We start from the raw sequence: 16,546 nt of genomic DNA on the forward strand, positions 1-16,546 counted from the left end.
CCTCTGGCTTATTTTCAGTTCGTATTTCTTTAGCAGCTTGAGCCATGGTCCCAAAATAATGTTCCCTCTCCAAGCTGACTGGAACAGAAATTTAGGGTCACTAAATTGGGCACATGTAATACACATCTTTGCAATTCCACTCCTCTGCATGGCAGATGTGTGGATCGAAAGCTGGAATGAACACAATGACTTTTATTTAAAGTAAAACGATCAATCAATCAAGTAAAACAAATCAAAGACTTGAGTTGAAATACGTGTTAAAATACAAGTTCGATTATTATTTTAAATAAACTTCCCCCTTCAATACTATAAACAACAGGAAATAAAAGATATAAATCAACTGGTCTCTATTCCAGCCCCATCATTTTTTTTTTTTTTTTTTTTTTTTTTTTGGTAAGATCATCCATACCTAAATTACATACTGGCTGAAAACTATTCCAAAGGTACCTAAATCAGTGGAATTTAAAAGACAGTTTAATAGTATTTGAAATACAGTATATGCTAAAGGTAATTTACTTTCCATTTTTCCAGTAATGGAGCAACGTCAAAAGGCCTTTGAGTAAAACAGCCTTCATTATTCTTTTATATATCTCACACTGAGTATCACTTTACCATCATTATAAATTCAGTATAAATTTTCATGCATTTAAATTTCTGGAAAAATCACAAAAAGATTAGTGGTGGCAGGTGGATGGACATTTACAGGTTCAAGCATACTCTATAAGGAAATAGACCAGCTGATTCTAATATTAGCCTAGCTACACTGCACTGCCGGCCTTGCCTGATACCCTGGCCCCCAGAGAGATGCTTAGCATAGTGAATTCTTATTTTAACATGGGGAGAAAGGAAAAGAAAAGTAATAGATCATCACAGGGCTGTGCCTAGAATGATTTTTTTTTTTTGGTTTGATAATTTTATTGTGTTTTTTTTTAAAACTTCTTAGGCATAATTTGAATCATTTTTTAATTTTAAATATTAAATTGAAAAGGGATTGTAAGACCTATGTAATTTCTTGAAGACACTGAGACAGGTGTGTAAAAGGAAGAATTTCCTAATTTTCCGTATAAATAAAATAATGTGTCAAAAAATAGAATTTGGATACTGGCTACTAACACATCTCAAACATTCCCCTCACACTAAATGGCAATGTCTACACAAATGCTAATGTGGTTTCTTCCCCAGTATTTACGGTGATTTAATTTTAAATACAAACCTCCTAAAATCAGATGGTACAAGACCAACTTGCTCTTTACTTACCCACAGGAGACATTTCGGGAACTCCGGCAGTGTACGGGCCGTCCAGGAATTTAGGTTCGTTGTCATTGATGTCCTGAATCTTGATGACGAACTCCGACTCGGGCTCCACGGGCTTGTTGGTTAGCCGGTCCAGCGCCTGGGCGCGGAGGGTGTAGTAGGCCTGCTCCTCGCGGTCAAGCCTCTTGGTGGCATGAATATCCCCCGTGTTCTCATCAATAATGAAAATGGAACTTGCCCCTTCGCCTGACAAGATGTATTTGATGGAACCATCTCCTTTATCAACATCAGAGTGAAGCTGGTGAAAAATTCATGTGAGATGAGATTAACTTACAAGCGAGTCAGCGATATGGAGATATGTCAAAATAATTCTTATGTCAGGCAGGAGCATATGAAATTTTACTGTTCTTGGAAAGATAAGCTGACGCATTTTGTGCACAACGGAAACGGCTATTAGAATGTGTTAGCTTGCACTTGTGAGCAAGAAATTTCATTTCTTCCTGTAAACAGTCTCATTTCCAAAGGAATTTTATACCATTCCCAAAGTTAGGAACTCGTTGTAGTGTTATTTTTGATTTGGTCTGTCCTTGCCAGTTTTAGCCATCTTCTTTGACCAGAGCAGACATTCAGTAACCATGCATAATTGGTTCATTTGATCGTATTCCAAGCAAAGGGACTTGCTATAGAACATTTGTAACTTTAGATCTAATATATTCTTTTTTTTTTTTTTTTTTTTTTTTTTTTTTTTTGCGGTACACGGGCCTCTTACTGTTGTGGCCTCTCCCGTTGCGGAGCACAGGCTCCGGACGCACAGGCTTAGCGGCCGTGGCTCACGGGCCTACCCGCTCCACGGCATGTGGGATCTTCCCAGACCGGGGCATAAACCTGTGTCCCCTGCATCAGCAGGCGGACTCTCAACCACTGCGCCACCAGGGGAGCCCCTAATATATTCTTTAATCTGCTTAGAAATCGCCACATCCTTTAAGGGTGCCCTTCCCTCCCAACTCCCACAACTTTTCAGGATTATTAAGGATGGATGGATGTCCAGTCACTAAATTGATCTCCAAATCCTGTTCTATATTTTAAAATTTGAAGCTGTAAAAGAAAAATTACACTGCTCTCTGAAGTAGGAATTTTAAATCAATATGTTCCTAAGACTTCAACGAAAACCTTTCTTGAAATACCAAGAACAGCATTAGATCTGCATGATTAACCCCGGCTACGGCTCAGGGGCAGCCCCTACTGATTTGCATTTCATATCTGGAACTGTCCCTTCTGTATGTCAGAACATTATGTTGAACAGAGGAACCTGAGGAAACTCAGAAATAATTACATATTTCCCTGAACTTCATAACCTGAGAAATATAGTGCTCAATCTGTAATTTCAACCATCTTTCATCCTCTATAACCGCTGTGATTCTGGACTGCAATTAATACAAACGCAAGAACCCAATTTACCAAATAACAAGGCTGTTCACTGCCCTGCAGAACTACGTTTGCATTCTTTGAAAGACAAGGTTCAAAAAATATAAGATATGGGAAACTTAGGCAAGTGGACGCCCAGTCCATTTCCATCCTTAGCTGTTGAGGATACTGCTTCTGTACCACGAACTCCTGTAAGTGATTCTTCCATCGCGCTGTAACAGCTATGTTTATACTCGGCTTCAGAATACTTAAAATACCTGATTTATCCTTTAGTTTCTGTAGTTTTCGGTTAGGACGAAATGATACCAAAAAATTAATTTCTGGCACAAGTTTTACTTTAGCTTTGTTCAGTGTGGAACACTGCAGCATGGTTATCCAGCATACGGAGAAGTCGTATTCTTGAAATGTGATGAATTATTTAATTTTCTTAAGTCATTCTCAGGGTGACTATTACATACATAGCTCCCTCTAATTTAAGACGAAGCAAGCTAAGAATTACTATAGTTTGAATTACTGAGCACTCCTGTGTGTCAGGAACTACTGCTAATGTTCTCTACATAGTAACTCATTCCACGCTCACACTGACTGACTTTATTATCCCTTTAACAGATGAGGAAACTGAGGCAGACAAAGTACTTTGCTGGTCATGCTGCCAGCTCTCCATGGCAGAGCTAGAAGAATGAAAACCATTAGGCTGGTGGAAAGCGCATCCTCCACTCCTTACAATGGGGATCCTGCCTCTGGGGGAGAAGCTGTGACCTGTGAGGTGAGGACATTAAAGTTGCCACAAAGGAGAACTCAGGGCAGAAGGGTACAGACAACCACTCCCACCTGATCACTCCCCAAATCTCAAAGACGCTCAGTGTTTCCAGGGGTTTCCATCAACACGTTTTGTGATGTACCAGAAGGGACCTCTCCTGACGTTACAGAAAAGCAATAAACCACGCTCAACAACACAGAGCAAAAACCTGAGTCCAGAGACAAATGCAGATGACAGGCGAAAGTAAGTTGCTTTTCAGCAGCTAATAGCTCAAGTAGTCCCCCCTTACACACACTTCTCACAGTCATTCTCCCAACCCCTCCTCGCCCTTGATGACCACAAACATACAGAAGTTATACACAGGCTGCGTCTTTAATCAAAGGTTTGCTATCTCTCTAAATATCACTAGGGGCTCCCATTTATAGGACCAGCCCTTATGATTCATTAAACTAATTCCTATCAACTGACTGCTGGCTTCACAGCGTGGGGATACCATGTGTTCCTGGGGTATTCAGGTAAGGGAGAGAGGATGCATTCCTTTCAATACAGAATGTACATGAAATCCTCACTGATCTCCAGCCTGAGCTCTGATGCCGTATCTGACGTTATGCGGTATCGTTAGTTGTTCTCCATTACTGACAGCATAAGAACTTAAAGGTAAAAAAGGTTCATACTGGGCTCCCCTGGTGGCGCAGTGGTTGAGAGTCCGCCTGCCGATGCAGGGGACACAGGTTTGTGCCCCGGTCCGGGAAGATCCCACATGCCGCGGAGCTGCTGGGCCCGTGAGCCATGGCCGCTGAGCCTGCGCGTCCGGAGCCTGTGCTCCGCAATGGGAGAGGCCGCAACAGTGAGAGGCCCGCGTACCAAAAAAAAAAGTTCATACTGCTTGTTTTTCCACTTCTTCAAGGATCAGAATTCTTCTCTTCTACCTCTAACTGCCACCACCATCAACTGCCCGCCCCCAACCTACACAGACACACCCACACATCTATTGCAGGAGCTCTGAAATACCACCCTCCCCATCACTGACACTCTTCTCTCAGCTGGGACCATCACTAGGCTTGTAACCACTGCTAAAATTCACGAGCATAAAACTGCTATGAGTCTCGACTCGGTGTCCTTGCAAGGTTAGTGGAAGCATCTTTAGTCGAAAAGCGGAGGACCAACTCTGGAATGTTAAGATGGATGCGTACATAATTATCAGACGATGCAGACACTGAATCTGTGAGGCTACACCCACGATACTATCTTTAATAGGTGGGGTGAAACCCCATGCTGTTAGGAAAAACTACTATCCTTCTGTGCTGAAAAAGCATGCTCAGAAAAGAAAAATGCTGCAAGTGTAGAAGGACTGAATGGCCTTAAGTTAAGACACGTGTCTATGTAGCCCCACCCTTACCCCCCGCCAAATGCACACACACACTCATGCACAGTCTTTATCAATGATGATTATGGAATAGAGTAGGACTCTCCACAGTGAAAACCTCTGGCCAGGAAAAAAGAATTCTGCGGTCCCACAATATGGTAAGTTAGCAAATAAGCAATAATAAATGAAAAACACAATAAAAAACAACGATTTGCACTCTATTTGGGGCAGAGTAGAATTCATGTTGTTATGTCTATTTCACTTGCCAATAGCCTTGTAAACATGATCTTGTAATTCATCTAAACAATAACAACAAAATCTTGATTAATCACCAGACAAAACTCACTTGTACTGTGTCCCTAAATCCTTTTCGAAATATTTGTTGTGACTCCAAAGTAAATATTTACATTAAATATATAAATTGTTTTTTGTTGTTGGCAAATGAGCACAAACAGTAAGGAGCACAGCCCTCTTAGCTGAGTCCAGCTCGTGATAAGGCAAAGGAATAAGCAGGGAGGAGATCTAAGTATTATGCGAATCCAATGTCACTATGCCAGCACTGTGTACGGTAACAATGTAAGAAACATGAAACTGTTGGACTGAGTTATAACCTACACAGGCCAGGATGCAAAGCATACTTCACATACACCTAAGTATATTCTGTTTAGTCATCTGTTATGGCTCCATCATCCCCCGCTCGAAGGAATACGCACTCATGACCTCTAACATATCAACCCATTCTCCAGTCCCTCTGAACAATCACCCTAACTTGGAATCTTCAAATCTTTCACTTGGGCTATCACAAAACTCCCCAGTTATTTTCCCACTTTTAATAACTCACATCATCGAGGCTGTTATAGTGCACGTCAGAAATGATCTCTCTAAAACATGCACTGAATTGTGTCACACCCCTCATCAAATAATTGCTCCCCATGGGCTCTGGGTTTAACTCCAGATCCTAAGCACTCGGCTCCATGTGGCCGTGTGCCATCTCCCCAGTCTCTCTTTCCTACCACATCCCAGAGGGCCCTCTGTGTCCCAGGCACGTGGGTCTAGTTACCACTGCCTGAGCAGAGCAAGCATCTCCATCTTTTCCAGACACATCCTCCATCATCTTACCCACCAACTGACAACCAACTCTACTTAATCCAAGTTCCCTCTTACTGAAGCCTTAACAATCCTAGTTTTCCCACATGGCATGTTGTTTGAATTTCTATGACAAAATGCTTTTAATTCTGCTCTATAATGAAAATCTGGTTTAGTTGTTTTCCTACCCAATCCCACCTTTAATGTATAAACTCCTTAAGAGCTGGGTTCTTTTTATCACCATATTCCACATTCTGAATAAAAAATTTGTTGCAGTGAATTTAGTAAATTTTTAATCCACACTGTAAAACAGGAGTGCTTGTTTTAGTTCAATTTCTATCCTTTTAAGTTTTAATAGCACTAAGTAAAAAGAAAACAAACTAAACAAAAAAACATCCTGTATCTCTGGTTTGTCCTCCCCAATCCTCTGAACCGCGAAGATGGAGTTCAGATACCTCGTTTTCTATGCCCAGGGTAACGCGCATTGGTACCTTTGTGTTCCCCAAGAGACAGAGCCCTGGAGAGACAGACATGCTTTCTTATTCCTGTTTTCCTAGGTCTTATACAGTACTTCACACACACACACAGGTGATTAAGGAGGGTTTGATAGACCCTTGGATGTCCTCAGATGGCAGAATCTCATGTCCTTGATTTTTTAATCCACCATTTATTTTTTACATTTAAGATTGTAAAGAGCAAAACTAAAAACAGACCAATGCACTGCAGTTTCGACAATTTTCTTACATTTATTTAATCAACTAGGGCCTGATATGAACTACCTGATCTAGCACTTGCGATCCATCTGCTTAAAAAGTCTGAAAATGGAGAATATTCCTCAATTTAGCAAAGACTGAGGTAAAAAAAAAAAAAATCAATTCAATATATTGACTAACTTTTCTTCCCTCTATGAACGTCTTCAACTCTGCTTGTTATCTGATCTTACTACTGATCTTGTCTTTACTCTCCTAGTTCCCCTCCTCTATATTTATTTATTTTATTTTATTTTATTTTTTGCGGTACACGGGCCTCTCACTGTTGTGGCCTCTCCCATTGCGGAGCACAGACTCCGGACGCGCAGGCTCAGCGGCCATGGCTTACCGGCCCAGCCCCTCCGCGGCATGTGGGATCTTCCCGGACCGGGGCACGAACCCGTGTCCCCTGCATCGGCAGGCGGACTCTCAACCACTGCGCCACCAGGGAAGCCCCCCCTCCTCTATAAAATGGAGATAGAAATGCCTGTACTTGGACTTCACTGAACAATTGTGACAACTACTTGAGATATTGCAGTAGGATGTGATTCGTAAAGATAACTTACTATAATGTCAGGACTGTACTTTGTAAAGCAATTATACTCCAATGAAGATGTTAAAATTTTTTTAAATAGTTATATAAAAAAGAATACAGACATAAGATGAAACTATTGGGACAGAGATAACGTTTATCATGAAAGTCTTGACACTAAAAATATAAAACTACACAAAAGCCTCTGTGATCCTCACTGAATATATATGATGGAAATAATTAGTGTTATATTCAATTTTTCTATAACGAACATTTGAATAAGAAAAATGCAAAATGCATTATTATACTACTACATTTGTGTACAGAAACGGAGTAATGAGGGCTGAACAAAAAATACGCATATGTTCCTTTGAACACCATGTTAATCCATCTGAGAATGATTTATACTGAATATTAGGCAAAAGATTTCTAAGGTAAATTTTTTACCACTGATTTACTTATTATAGATTCTTGATTTTTTTTAAGTTTAAAAATATATTACAGATTGTTAGAACTCACGCATTTTACTTTTGCTAAACTTGTACAAGGTTAAAATTATAAGTATAGAGGGCAGATTTAAACAATAATTAGCAGAAATAAAACTGCTTGAATATACACATTACATGCAAGTTTTCTTTTTTCATTATGCTTTTTAATAGATATTTTCCACATGCCACTGGATACCATGTAATTATCAAGCTGTTGAAGAAATATTACAGATGAAAACAAGTGTATGAGTAACTTTTTTTTTCTGGTTGAAGTATTCCTAATTTATAATTATCATTGTGGTCCAGGGTAATGGAACACAATTTACTTGTGAAGCATCTTTGAGGAAGATGTGTGGTTTAAGAAGTATAGGTATTAATTATTACACATACACATAGAATAATAAAGGAAAGGGAAACAATTCAGGAAGTACTTAGGTAAGGTTAAAACTGCCAAGAAAATCTCATTTCTTTCTTTTTTTAACCAATAGTAAATTTTAAAAAGGAGGGACTTCTATGATTATTTTTATCCTCAGGAAAAGTTCACGCTAACTCAATGGCAATAAACACTCATTCTGGGGTCTCAGTACATACTGAGTAGCAGTGGTACAGATGCTAGGTCCATGCAAAGCAACCAGAAGTATGGCTGCTGAATCTCCACTCCGCTTATCCTGCTGCCTTGATCGCACTTAAATCCCAGTTTATCCCTGGTTGTAGATCAGCATCCTAAATGTCCACCTAGCCTTGAACCCTGAAGTGAGGATAAAATGAAGTCATGCATTTGGAAGTATTTTGTAAAATGTCACTTTCTATCCATATGTAAGTCCACAAAGAGCTGTACAATGAAAGTACCTGCCCTTCCTTAGTGGGGGAAATCTTGCTTTTGTTTGAAAAAGTTCTACATTTCTGTCTAAGGCATGGTTACTCGGAGCTTCACGTGAAGAGCCACGTCTTTTTCACCAGGGACTGACTGATAAGAGCTCAGAGAAGCATTTTCCATTCCACACACCTACGTGCAACTCCCTAAAGAAGGCTCCACAGCACTTGTCCTCCCCTCTTGTCCTCTCTCGGGTTGCTGCCTCCAGGCCACATCCAAAACTTTCAGCCAACTTAAAAAATCTGCGCGGAGTCAAATTCTTACTGATCAAAACTCCCCGTGGGCTAATTTAATCGTGAGAACATCGTGTCTCCGATTCACGGCTCCCAGCTACTGCCTCGTTCACTTCCTTCCAAACGCCAAGTCGTAAACCAGAAGCAGTTAGAAAGCAAACCCCTGGAAAGCTTCAGCTTTCTTCGCAGGAGGAAGAAAAATTTGCTTTTTCTGCAAATATATGTCACAGGAGGCCAGAGCACTGCTATGGAAAGAGCAGTCCCGGGACTGGGTGCTATCAGTCTAAGTCAAGGTGAGTATGGAAACTGAGAAGAAGGGCTTAGCAACTTTCATAGTCATTTTACAGAGTAATTTAATGTCTCTTGAGCCCAATAATAATAATGAAAAAGGGGGATTTAATTTTTTAATATAAGCAATTCATTTTTAATGCAGCAGCAAAATTATTAGGAGGTCAAAACGAAGTATGTCCTGAGTTCTTAAAAACCAAGAAGCTTGCACACAAACAGCAACAATATAAAACTTGGTCCTTCACCACAGATCAGTTGAGAAGAACTGGGTCAGTGGAGAAAACCCTACGTAAAAGCTCTTTTGAATGTCTGTAGGCAGTCACCAGTCTAAAACTCTTTTCCTGTCCTAATATCAGGGAAGACTAGAAGACACTGGCCTCCATGGAGGTACAGGGCATTCTGAAGAGGCCATCCTTAAGATGGGCACAGATGTTTTGCACATGGCATTCTGGAGAAGGCATTCACATATATGTCGCAGAGGATGACAGCATCATGTAGTTGCAAAGTATTTCCTGAAGTCTTCTGCACTGCATGGCCTTGTGCGTTCAAAAATAGAAACAATAACAGTTAAAACAATGGAAATATAATTTTGAAGTCTACTTCTGGGGGAGAAAACTTCAACACTCATCTGATTTAAGAAGAGAATATTCTATTTGCAAACAAAGCAACTGACAACGGATTAATCTCCAAAACATATAAATAGCTCACACAGTTCAACATCAAAAAAAAACAAATAACCCAATCAAAAAATGCATGGAAGATCTAAATAGACATTTCTCTAAAGATGGCATACAGATGGCCAACAAACACATGAAAAGATGTTCAACATCACTAATTATTAGAGAAATGCAAATCAAAACTACAATGAGGTATCACCTCACACCAGTCACAATGGTCACCATCAAAAAAATCTACAAACAATAAATGCTGAAGAGGGTGTGGAGAAAAGGGAACCCTCTTGCATTGTTGGTGGGAATGTAAATTGATACAGCCACTGTGGAGAACAGTATGGAGGTTCCTTAAAAAACTAAAAATAGAACTACCATACGACCCAGCAATCCCACTACTGGGTATATACTGTATCTGGAGAAAACCAAAATTTGAAAGGTTGCATGAACGCTGATGTTCATTGCAGCATTATTTACAATATCCAGGACATGGATGCAACCTAAATGTCCATAGACAGAGGAATGGATAAAGAAGATGTGGTACATATATACAATGGAGTATTACTCAGCCATGAAAAGGAACAAAATAATGCCATCTGCAGTGACATGGATGGACTCAGAGATCGTCATACAGAGTGAAGTAAGTCAGAAAGAGGAAGACGAATATTGTATAATATCACTGATATGTGGAATCTAGAAAAATGGTACAGATGAACTTATTTGCAAAGCAGCAATAGAGTCACAGATGTAGAAAACAAACTTATGGTTACCAAGGGGGGAAGGGAGGGTGGGACGAATTGGGAGATTGGGAATGACATATATACACTACTATATGTTGAATGGATAAATAATGAGAACCTACTGTACAGCACAGGGATCTATTCAGTACTCTGTGGTGGTCTAAATGGGATGGGAATCTAAAAAAGACTGGAGATAGATATATATATATATATATATATATATATATAACTGATTCACTGTGCTGTACAGCAGAAACTAACACAACACTGTAAAGCAACTATACTCCAATAAAAATAAAAAAAGAAGAGAATATTCTACCCTAACTTATCAATTCTGATACAAGGATAATATACATCCAATGTGGCCTGATGGACCAGTGTGGACAAAGATATGGAGAAACACAGAACGTCACAGATGACACAGACTAGGATGGGGAACAGAGAACAGGAGCTCATCCAAGAGGAGAACAGACAGTGCCGAGGCCATTCAACACTTACACTTACAGGTCAGATCTTGAGGGCTGACCGTTAACTCTAAATTCACAGTAACTATGTACATGTATTTGTAAGCTGTGATATCTATTTGGTAAACTTGGTTTCAAATATTCTTCACTGGGTATTTAGTGTTTGTCTAGTTAATCCCTTCTGACATCTTTTTTAAAGTTACAAGTTAAAAGTATCCCTTTGGCAGGTATTAAAAGTACCAGGTTGAAAGCACCACTTCAGCTATGACCTGGACTACAGGGATACAACTGACATTACTCTTGGCGCCCAAACTAGATTGTCCTGGTAAAATAAAGTTTGAATCAGGCCTGTTTCTGTCTTCATCTAGACACTCAACATCTGTTAATCATCTATTCAAAATAAGTACGGAGTATATCCTACAGGTCAGGTGTACAGGTGTGTATGGATGAAGACAGAGAGGGACAGGGTGGCAGAGGCAAGCCTAAGGCATTGAACTAAATAGTCCCCATGGTCATGAGACCATCTACGGAGGCGCAAACTGTCAGAGCACCAGGTTCAACAAACAACTGCAGTTCTGATGACCACAAAAAAGCACCCACAGAAGGCTACGAAATCATATAACAGGGAAACCAAGCCAACCTCAGGGGTTCAGAGAAGTGCTTTTTAAATAAAAGATATTTAAGTTGAGACAAGGAGACTAGCAATTAGTAGGATTAGTCTAGTAATGAAGGGCAGAACTTGATGTCCAGGAAGAAACTTTACTGAATGATGGAATACATTCCTTTCTATGGATAGTCAGAGTGAGAAACACACAGGATCCACTAGTTTATAATACGGAATAATTTTTGCATGTGATATATTAAAAGAGGCATCATAGTACAAATATATTTTACAATCTACCTTCTGTAATCTGCTTAATTAAAAAAATTTAAAAGATTGCAGAATAGTTCACTGGTGTTAACCTGCTGTTTGGCTAATGTACTTATTACTTTTTGTAGTATGTAGGGCTCTTGCATCAGAATTACCTGGGACATTGGTTAAAAATGCCAATTTTGGGGCTCTATCTTAAGTCTACTGAATCAGAATCTCTTTGAGTTGGAAACAGGAATCAAAATTTTCAACCAGCATCCCAGATCGAAAATTTTTGGTCGAACAGATAATACCCCTCACACACAAACCTGCTTATGTCAATAATATCATGGTTGAAAATATAATAGTTAATCACTTTTAATTCATTTGTATTTATAACTTCTTCTATATAAGATTATTGAATAACATTTTCTCTGTGTTTTGATTTATTTATATATTTTACTTAAAAGGGAACTGTCCCTCCTCTAACTACCAATGATACATGGAGAAAAGTACACAGTGTATAACTTACGTATCCACCAAATAGGATGTGGTACTTTAAACAACCGCTATATTTAACTTTTAAACCATTTTAAAATTATATCAATTTTCCATGGGGTGGGGGCAAACAATTTTATTTTTCACAAAATTCATGTTTCAAGAAACCTAAGAAGAGTGAGAAGCAAATCTGTGGACTATTAGGTAGAAGTATGTTTTGGTGATGCAAAATTACAAGGTATTATGAATGTAAACTGCATTTTCTGTACACAACCAGTTCATATTATCAAGATGCAGGGATGCTCTTAGGTTCTAGGCATCCCTCCGGGACCAGAAAGATAAACGAAGAAAAACAAAATGCTCTGCTTATATTTTACATGAAGTTAGTACCGGTCAGAGGCAGAGAGGCAGAGAGAACATTAAGGTGGTGCAAGAATTATAAGCAACAGAACCCGGGACACAGAAACGATGCGTGTCTGCTCAAAAAATTAACATTTTCATCTATCACATGCTTATTATAAAAAGATTGGAAATATAAAGCAAACAAAGAAAGCGGGAGTGGAAAGAAAATATTTATGATCTCAAACCTCAGAGGTTATTCTCACACCGGGGACTCCCCTCTAGGGGATCCATAGTGGGTTACCCAACCCACCCCCCTTCACCCCAAGGGCTGCAACACTCACTTCAACTGCTGGAAGTGCTAGAGTCGGTCTGCTCTCAGCCCTTTACCACTTGCTGTAGGAAAACACCCACTATTTATTTGGAGACAGATGCCTCCTCTAATATCATACAGCTTCCTGGGGCAGGTAGAATACACAGGACCAGGGACTAGAGTTACAGTGGGAATGTCCACGTTATCGTCACTCCTACTGACCTGCTTGGAGACGTGTGCTTCCACTCCAAGAGCGAGGTGATTCCTCCAAGTTCATGGTATCCTCTGCCTTGTCTCTGGACTCCCCGCACCAAGGGACCAATGCACAAGGAGAAGCATTGCCATCCCGGTAGGTGTAATTGACCTTAATCACCAGGAGCGTGCGGGCTTCCATTACAACATGGAGGCGGGAAGAACAGGCTTAGCATCTGGGCACTTGGCTGTCTCCTGATACCCTCTTGCCCCATTCTGATGTTAAAAGGACAAGTGCAAAAGAACCTCAGCCCGAGGCAGGCTGGGTGATGAGAGGAAAATGATGAGTGCTGGCTGTAACCTGGAGATGGGCTACAACACCAGGGGCTGTAGTTCATCCTACTGACCTTCTTGTAAATCCCACCAAGAAAAGAGGTCAAACATGTTGTGTTGGAGCTGCCCCCTGAACTGATTGCCTGAAGCAAATGGATGTGAGTGGGGCAAGGGGGGCCTCTAGGGGAAGTCATGGCAGCCACCCGGGTCAACTTCCTACCTGACCCCACGAAACACCGGGAGTGCCAGGGGCTGATGCTTCTCAGCTAAGTTCTTCCTGAACACTGTCACTCACTTCGGGGACGTTTACAAAGTTGGCAAATTGCAAAAGCAACAAAGACAGCCACTTTGCCAAAGGTACTATTTCTTTCTCGGGGGCATCCCACAGCCAATGAGTGGCTGACTTAAAACTTCTCCCGCTCCCCCGATCCAGGACAACTTTGAAGAGCCTTCCCAGCTCCACAGATCTTCAAAGGCTGGCCCCCTTCTAGATTGCAACCGCACAGCAGTTCAACTCCTCCCTCCACCCAGCCCTACTTCCCTCCCTCCCTCACAAGTCTTGATTCTGAGAACCTCGCTAATAAATCCCCTACAGGAGTCTGTTCCCTGGATGCAGGTAACTAACTCAATGACTAAAGAGTGGCAGAGCTTGGCTCTCCGAGGACATCTGTCCTCATGCACACCACGCCTCCTCCTACAGGGGCATAGGAAGGTGAGAGGCACATTTGCACAATTTGGTGAGAGATGTATACGTATAGACCAGAAGCAGAAACCACAGAGGAAGAAGCTTCAGGGCAGCAAAATTCATAAAAGACGTCGCCCCAGGCAGAATGCCGCTTGTTTCTTTCAGTCCATACCTGATACACTCTTATTTTTCCCACGCTCCCAAATGCTTTGATTTTTACAAACTTCACACTGTGAATGAACCAGTCACAGGGGTAGGGAGGATCCTCTGTGGGGTTTTTCATTTGGAAAGAGGAAGAAGCACAATGGCCTTAACTCACTGAGCCCCGGAGCCAAATCTCAACGCATCTCTCCTTATACAACCCCCTCAAGTTCTCCACGCAAGTGTCTTCTGTTCACCCAAGTGGGGCGACGCCCAGACCTACTACAGAATAGTTCAGTTAGAATATGTGTCCATGGGCACAGGCTTTTTTATTATTATTATTATGTTTAAAAGCTCTCCAGGCCACGCTATTATATACCCAATGCAAGGACTACAGACCTAAAGGAAGAAAGGAATACAGAAGGAGCTGAGAGGGAAATAGTCTTCCATTTTATTGATAATATCATTTTGAAAAGCAGAGGAAAACAGGTTTATTAACTTGAAAAAGAAGTGAAAATAAGCACGTCTGCAGAGCTTAGGCAGTAATTTGCCTTTAAAAAAATCTCTGGCATAACTGCAATAAACACGAAAGCTTCCTAAATGAAAAATAAACCTGTTTCCCATGTCAGGACCTTCCATGGGATATGTAATTGTCTCATCTAACATATAGCAGGTATAAGAAATAAGAAGGCTATATTTTGGCTCAGGTGACCTAAGAAGAACTAAGACACATTTTCTCTTCTCTCAAGAACAGTATCATTTAAAAATAAATCAGAAAAGCCAAGTCCCTGCTGAGCCTTCTCAGCACCCAAGGCAACCACAGAGGTGTCAACACCCTGCCTTCCTGCTGCTGACAGTCTGGATTTCAGTGTGCCCTAAAGATAAAAGTTTCTATAACGAAATGTAATAAAGTTAGTAAAGCTATAGGAACGTAGGGGAGTAAAACTTGCCCCCCCCCCCAAAAAAAATGTCTCTTTGGCATGTGGATTATTTTCAGCTGAAAACAAGACCCAAAAATTTCAGGAAATAACTCTGACCTGCTCCCTGACTGCCTAAAAGAATTTTGATGGAAGGCCTGTTCCCCGAATAGAGCTATAACTAAAGACATCAGCAAAGGATATCAGCTGGGTGTGGGGTGACGAAACTAGGCAGGGCCTGGAGACCAGAGGCCACTCTGTGCCCCATTGTCTCTGCCTGACCCAGCAAACACTTGTTTACCAAACGTGTGCTTTTATGGAAAAGCCTTCCTCCCCCATTGAGGTCCCAAACCACTACCCCCAACATCCTCTGTTGTCTTTAACTGAAGATGGTAGTTACGGTGAGGGTTTCAGCCATTTTGGCAAGTGTCTCAGTTCTCCCGGGTCTCTCCCACGTATATATGTTATTAAACTTTTGTTTGATTTTTCTCCTGTTCATCTGTCTCATATCAATTTAATTCTTAGACCAGCCAGAAGAACCTAGAAGGACAGACGAAAATTTCTTCCTCCTGACACCAGCTCACAATTTGCTTAAAATAATCCAACAGAAGTAACTAGTTTCTGATTTAAAAATCTATGTCAAGAGCATACATAAAGTAACTTTAAAGGGTACTGCAAAATAGTCTGCTACCTAAACACATCTGGCAGGATAAGGGTACTTATTTTAAAGAAAATGTTATTAATGATACTTATAACGTCTGATATCTTAGGCACAAATTCAATTAGCGTCGCTTACAAATACACACACTAAGAAAACCCATTGCTCTCTTTTTGAGATTTACAACATTATACATTTTCTCTGCTCTTCATCCCATCACATTACAGATACACGGTTTAGTTGTACTATTCTATTTCAATCTGAACCACCCAAAACTCCTTGCAGCAGTGCTGAGACGATAATGATTTCCTGGTAGAAGCCTGCTACTGAGGGATATTAATACAAGGAAACATTCCTGGAGGGCATCATTTTGGGCGGGTATTTTCTATTTTGCTTCTATTAACTAAAACTTCCTTTGCTGCAGACCCCCCAAAAAATAAAAATAAATTTAAAAGTTCCAGCCGAATCTCCCTTCTTTTACATTATCTGTGGTTTAAAAAACAAAAAGTCCATACCGGAATCAACATGTATGGTTACGTGTCAAATATAAAACAATTAGTAGTCACCGCCACTAACTGATTCTGGATTGCAATACTATGTGAACAGGGACCGCTTTAACCATGATGAAGTGATGACAGAAAATTTTCCTGCTGGCGATCAGATCCAGTCTAACTCAAAACCCTATCACTCTTG

The 16,546-nt window shown here is 40.6% G+C and overlaps 1 protein-coding gene across 3 annotated transcripts in view; it reads right to left on the reverse strand.

Annotated features, from left to right (window-relative positions):
• CDH7 (cadherin 7) overlaps positions 1–16,546 on the reverse strand; it is a 122,592-nt gene that overhangs the window by 65,007 nt on the left and 41,039 nt on the right. For all 3 annotated transcript variants that reach the window (XM_032602689.1, XM_032602687.1, XM_032602688.1), the window contains one exon: positions 1,258–1,552. In XM_032602689.1, the coding sequence (XP_032458580.1) occupies positions 1,258–1,552 (295 nt within the window). The remainder of the gene's footprint in view (positions 1–1,257; positions 1,553–16,546) is intronic.

This window comes from Phocoena sinus, chromosome 14 (genome assembly GCF_008692025.1).
Source record: "Phocoena sinus isolate mPhoSin1 chromosome 14, mPhoSin1.pri, whole genome shotgun sequence".
In the NCBI taxonomy this organism is placed as follows: Eukaryota; Metazoa; Chordata; class Mammalia; order Artiodactyla; family Phocoenidae; genus Phocoena; species Phocoena sinus.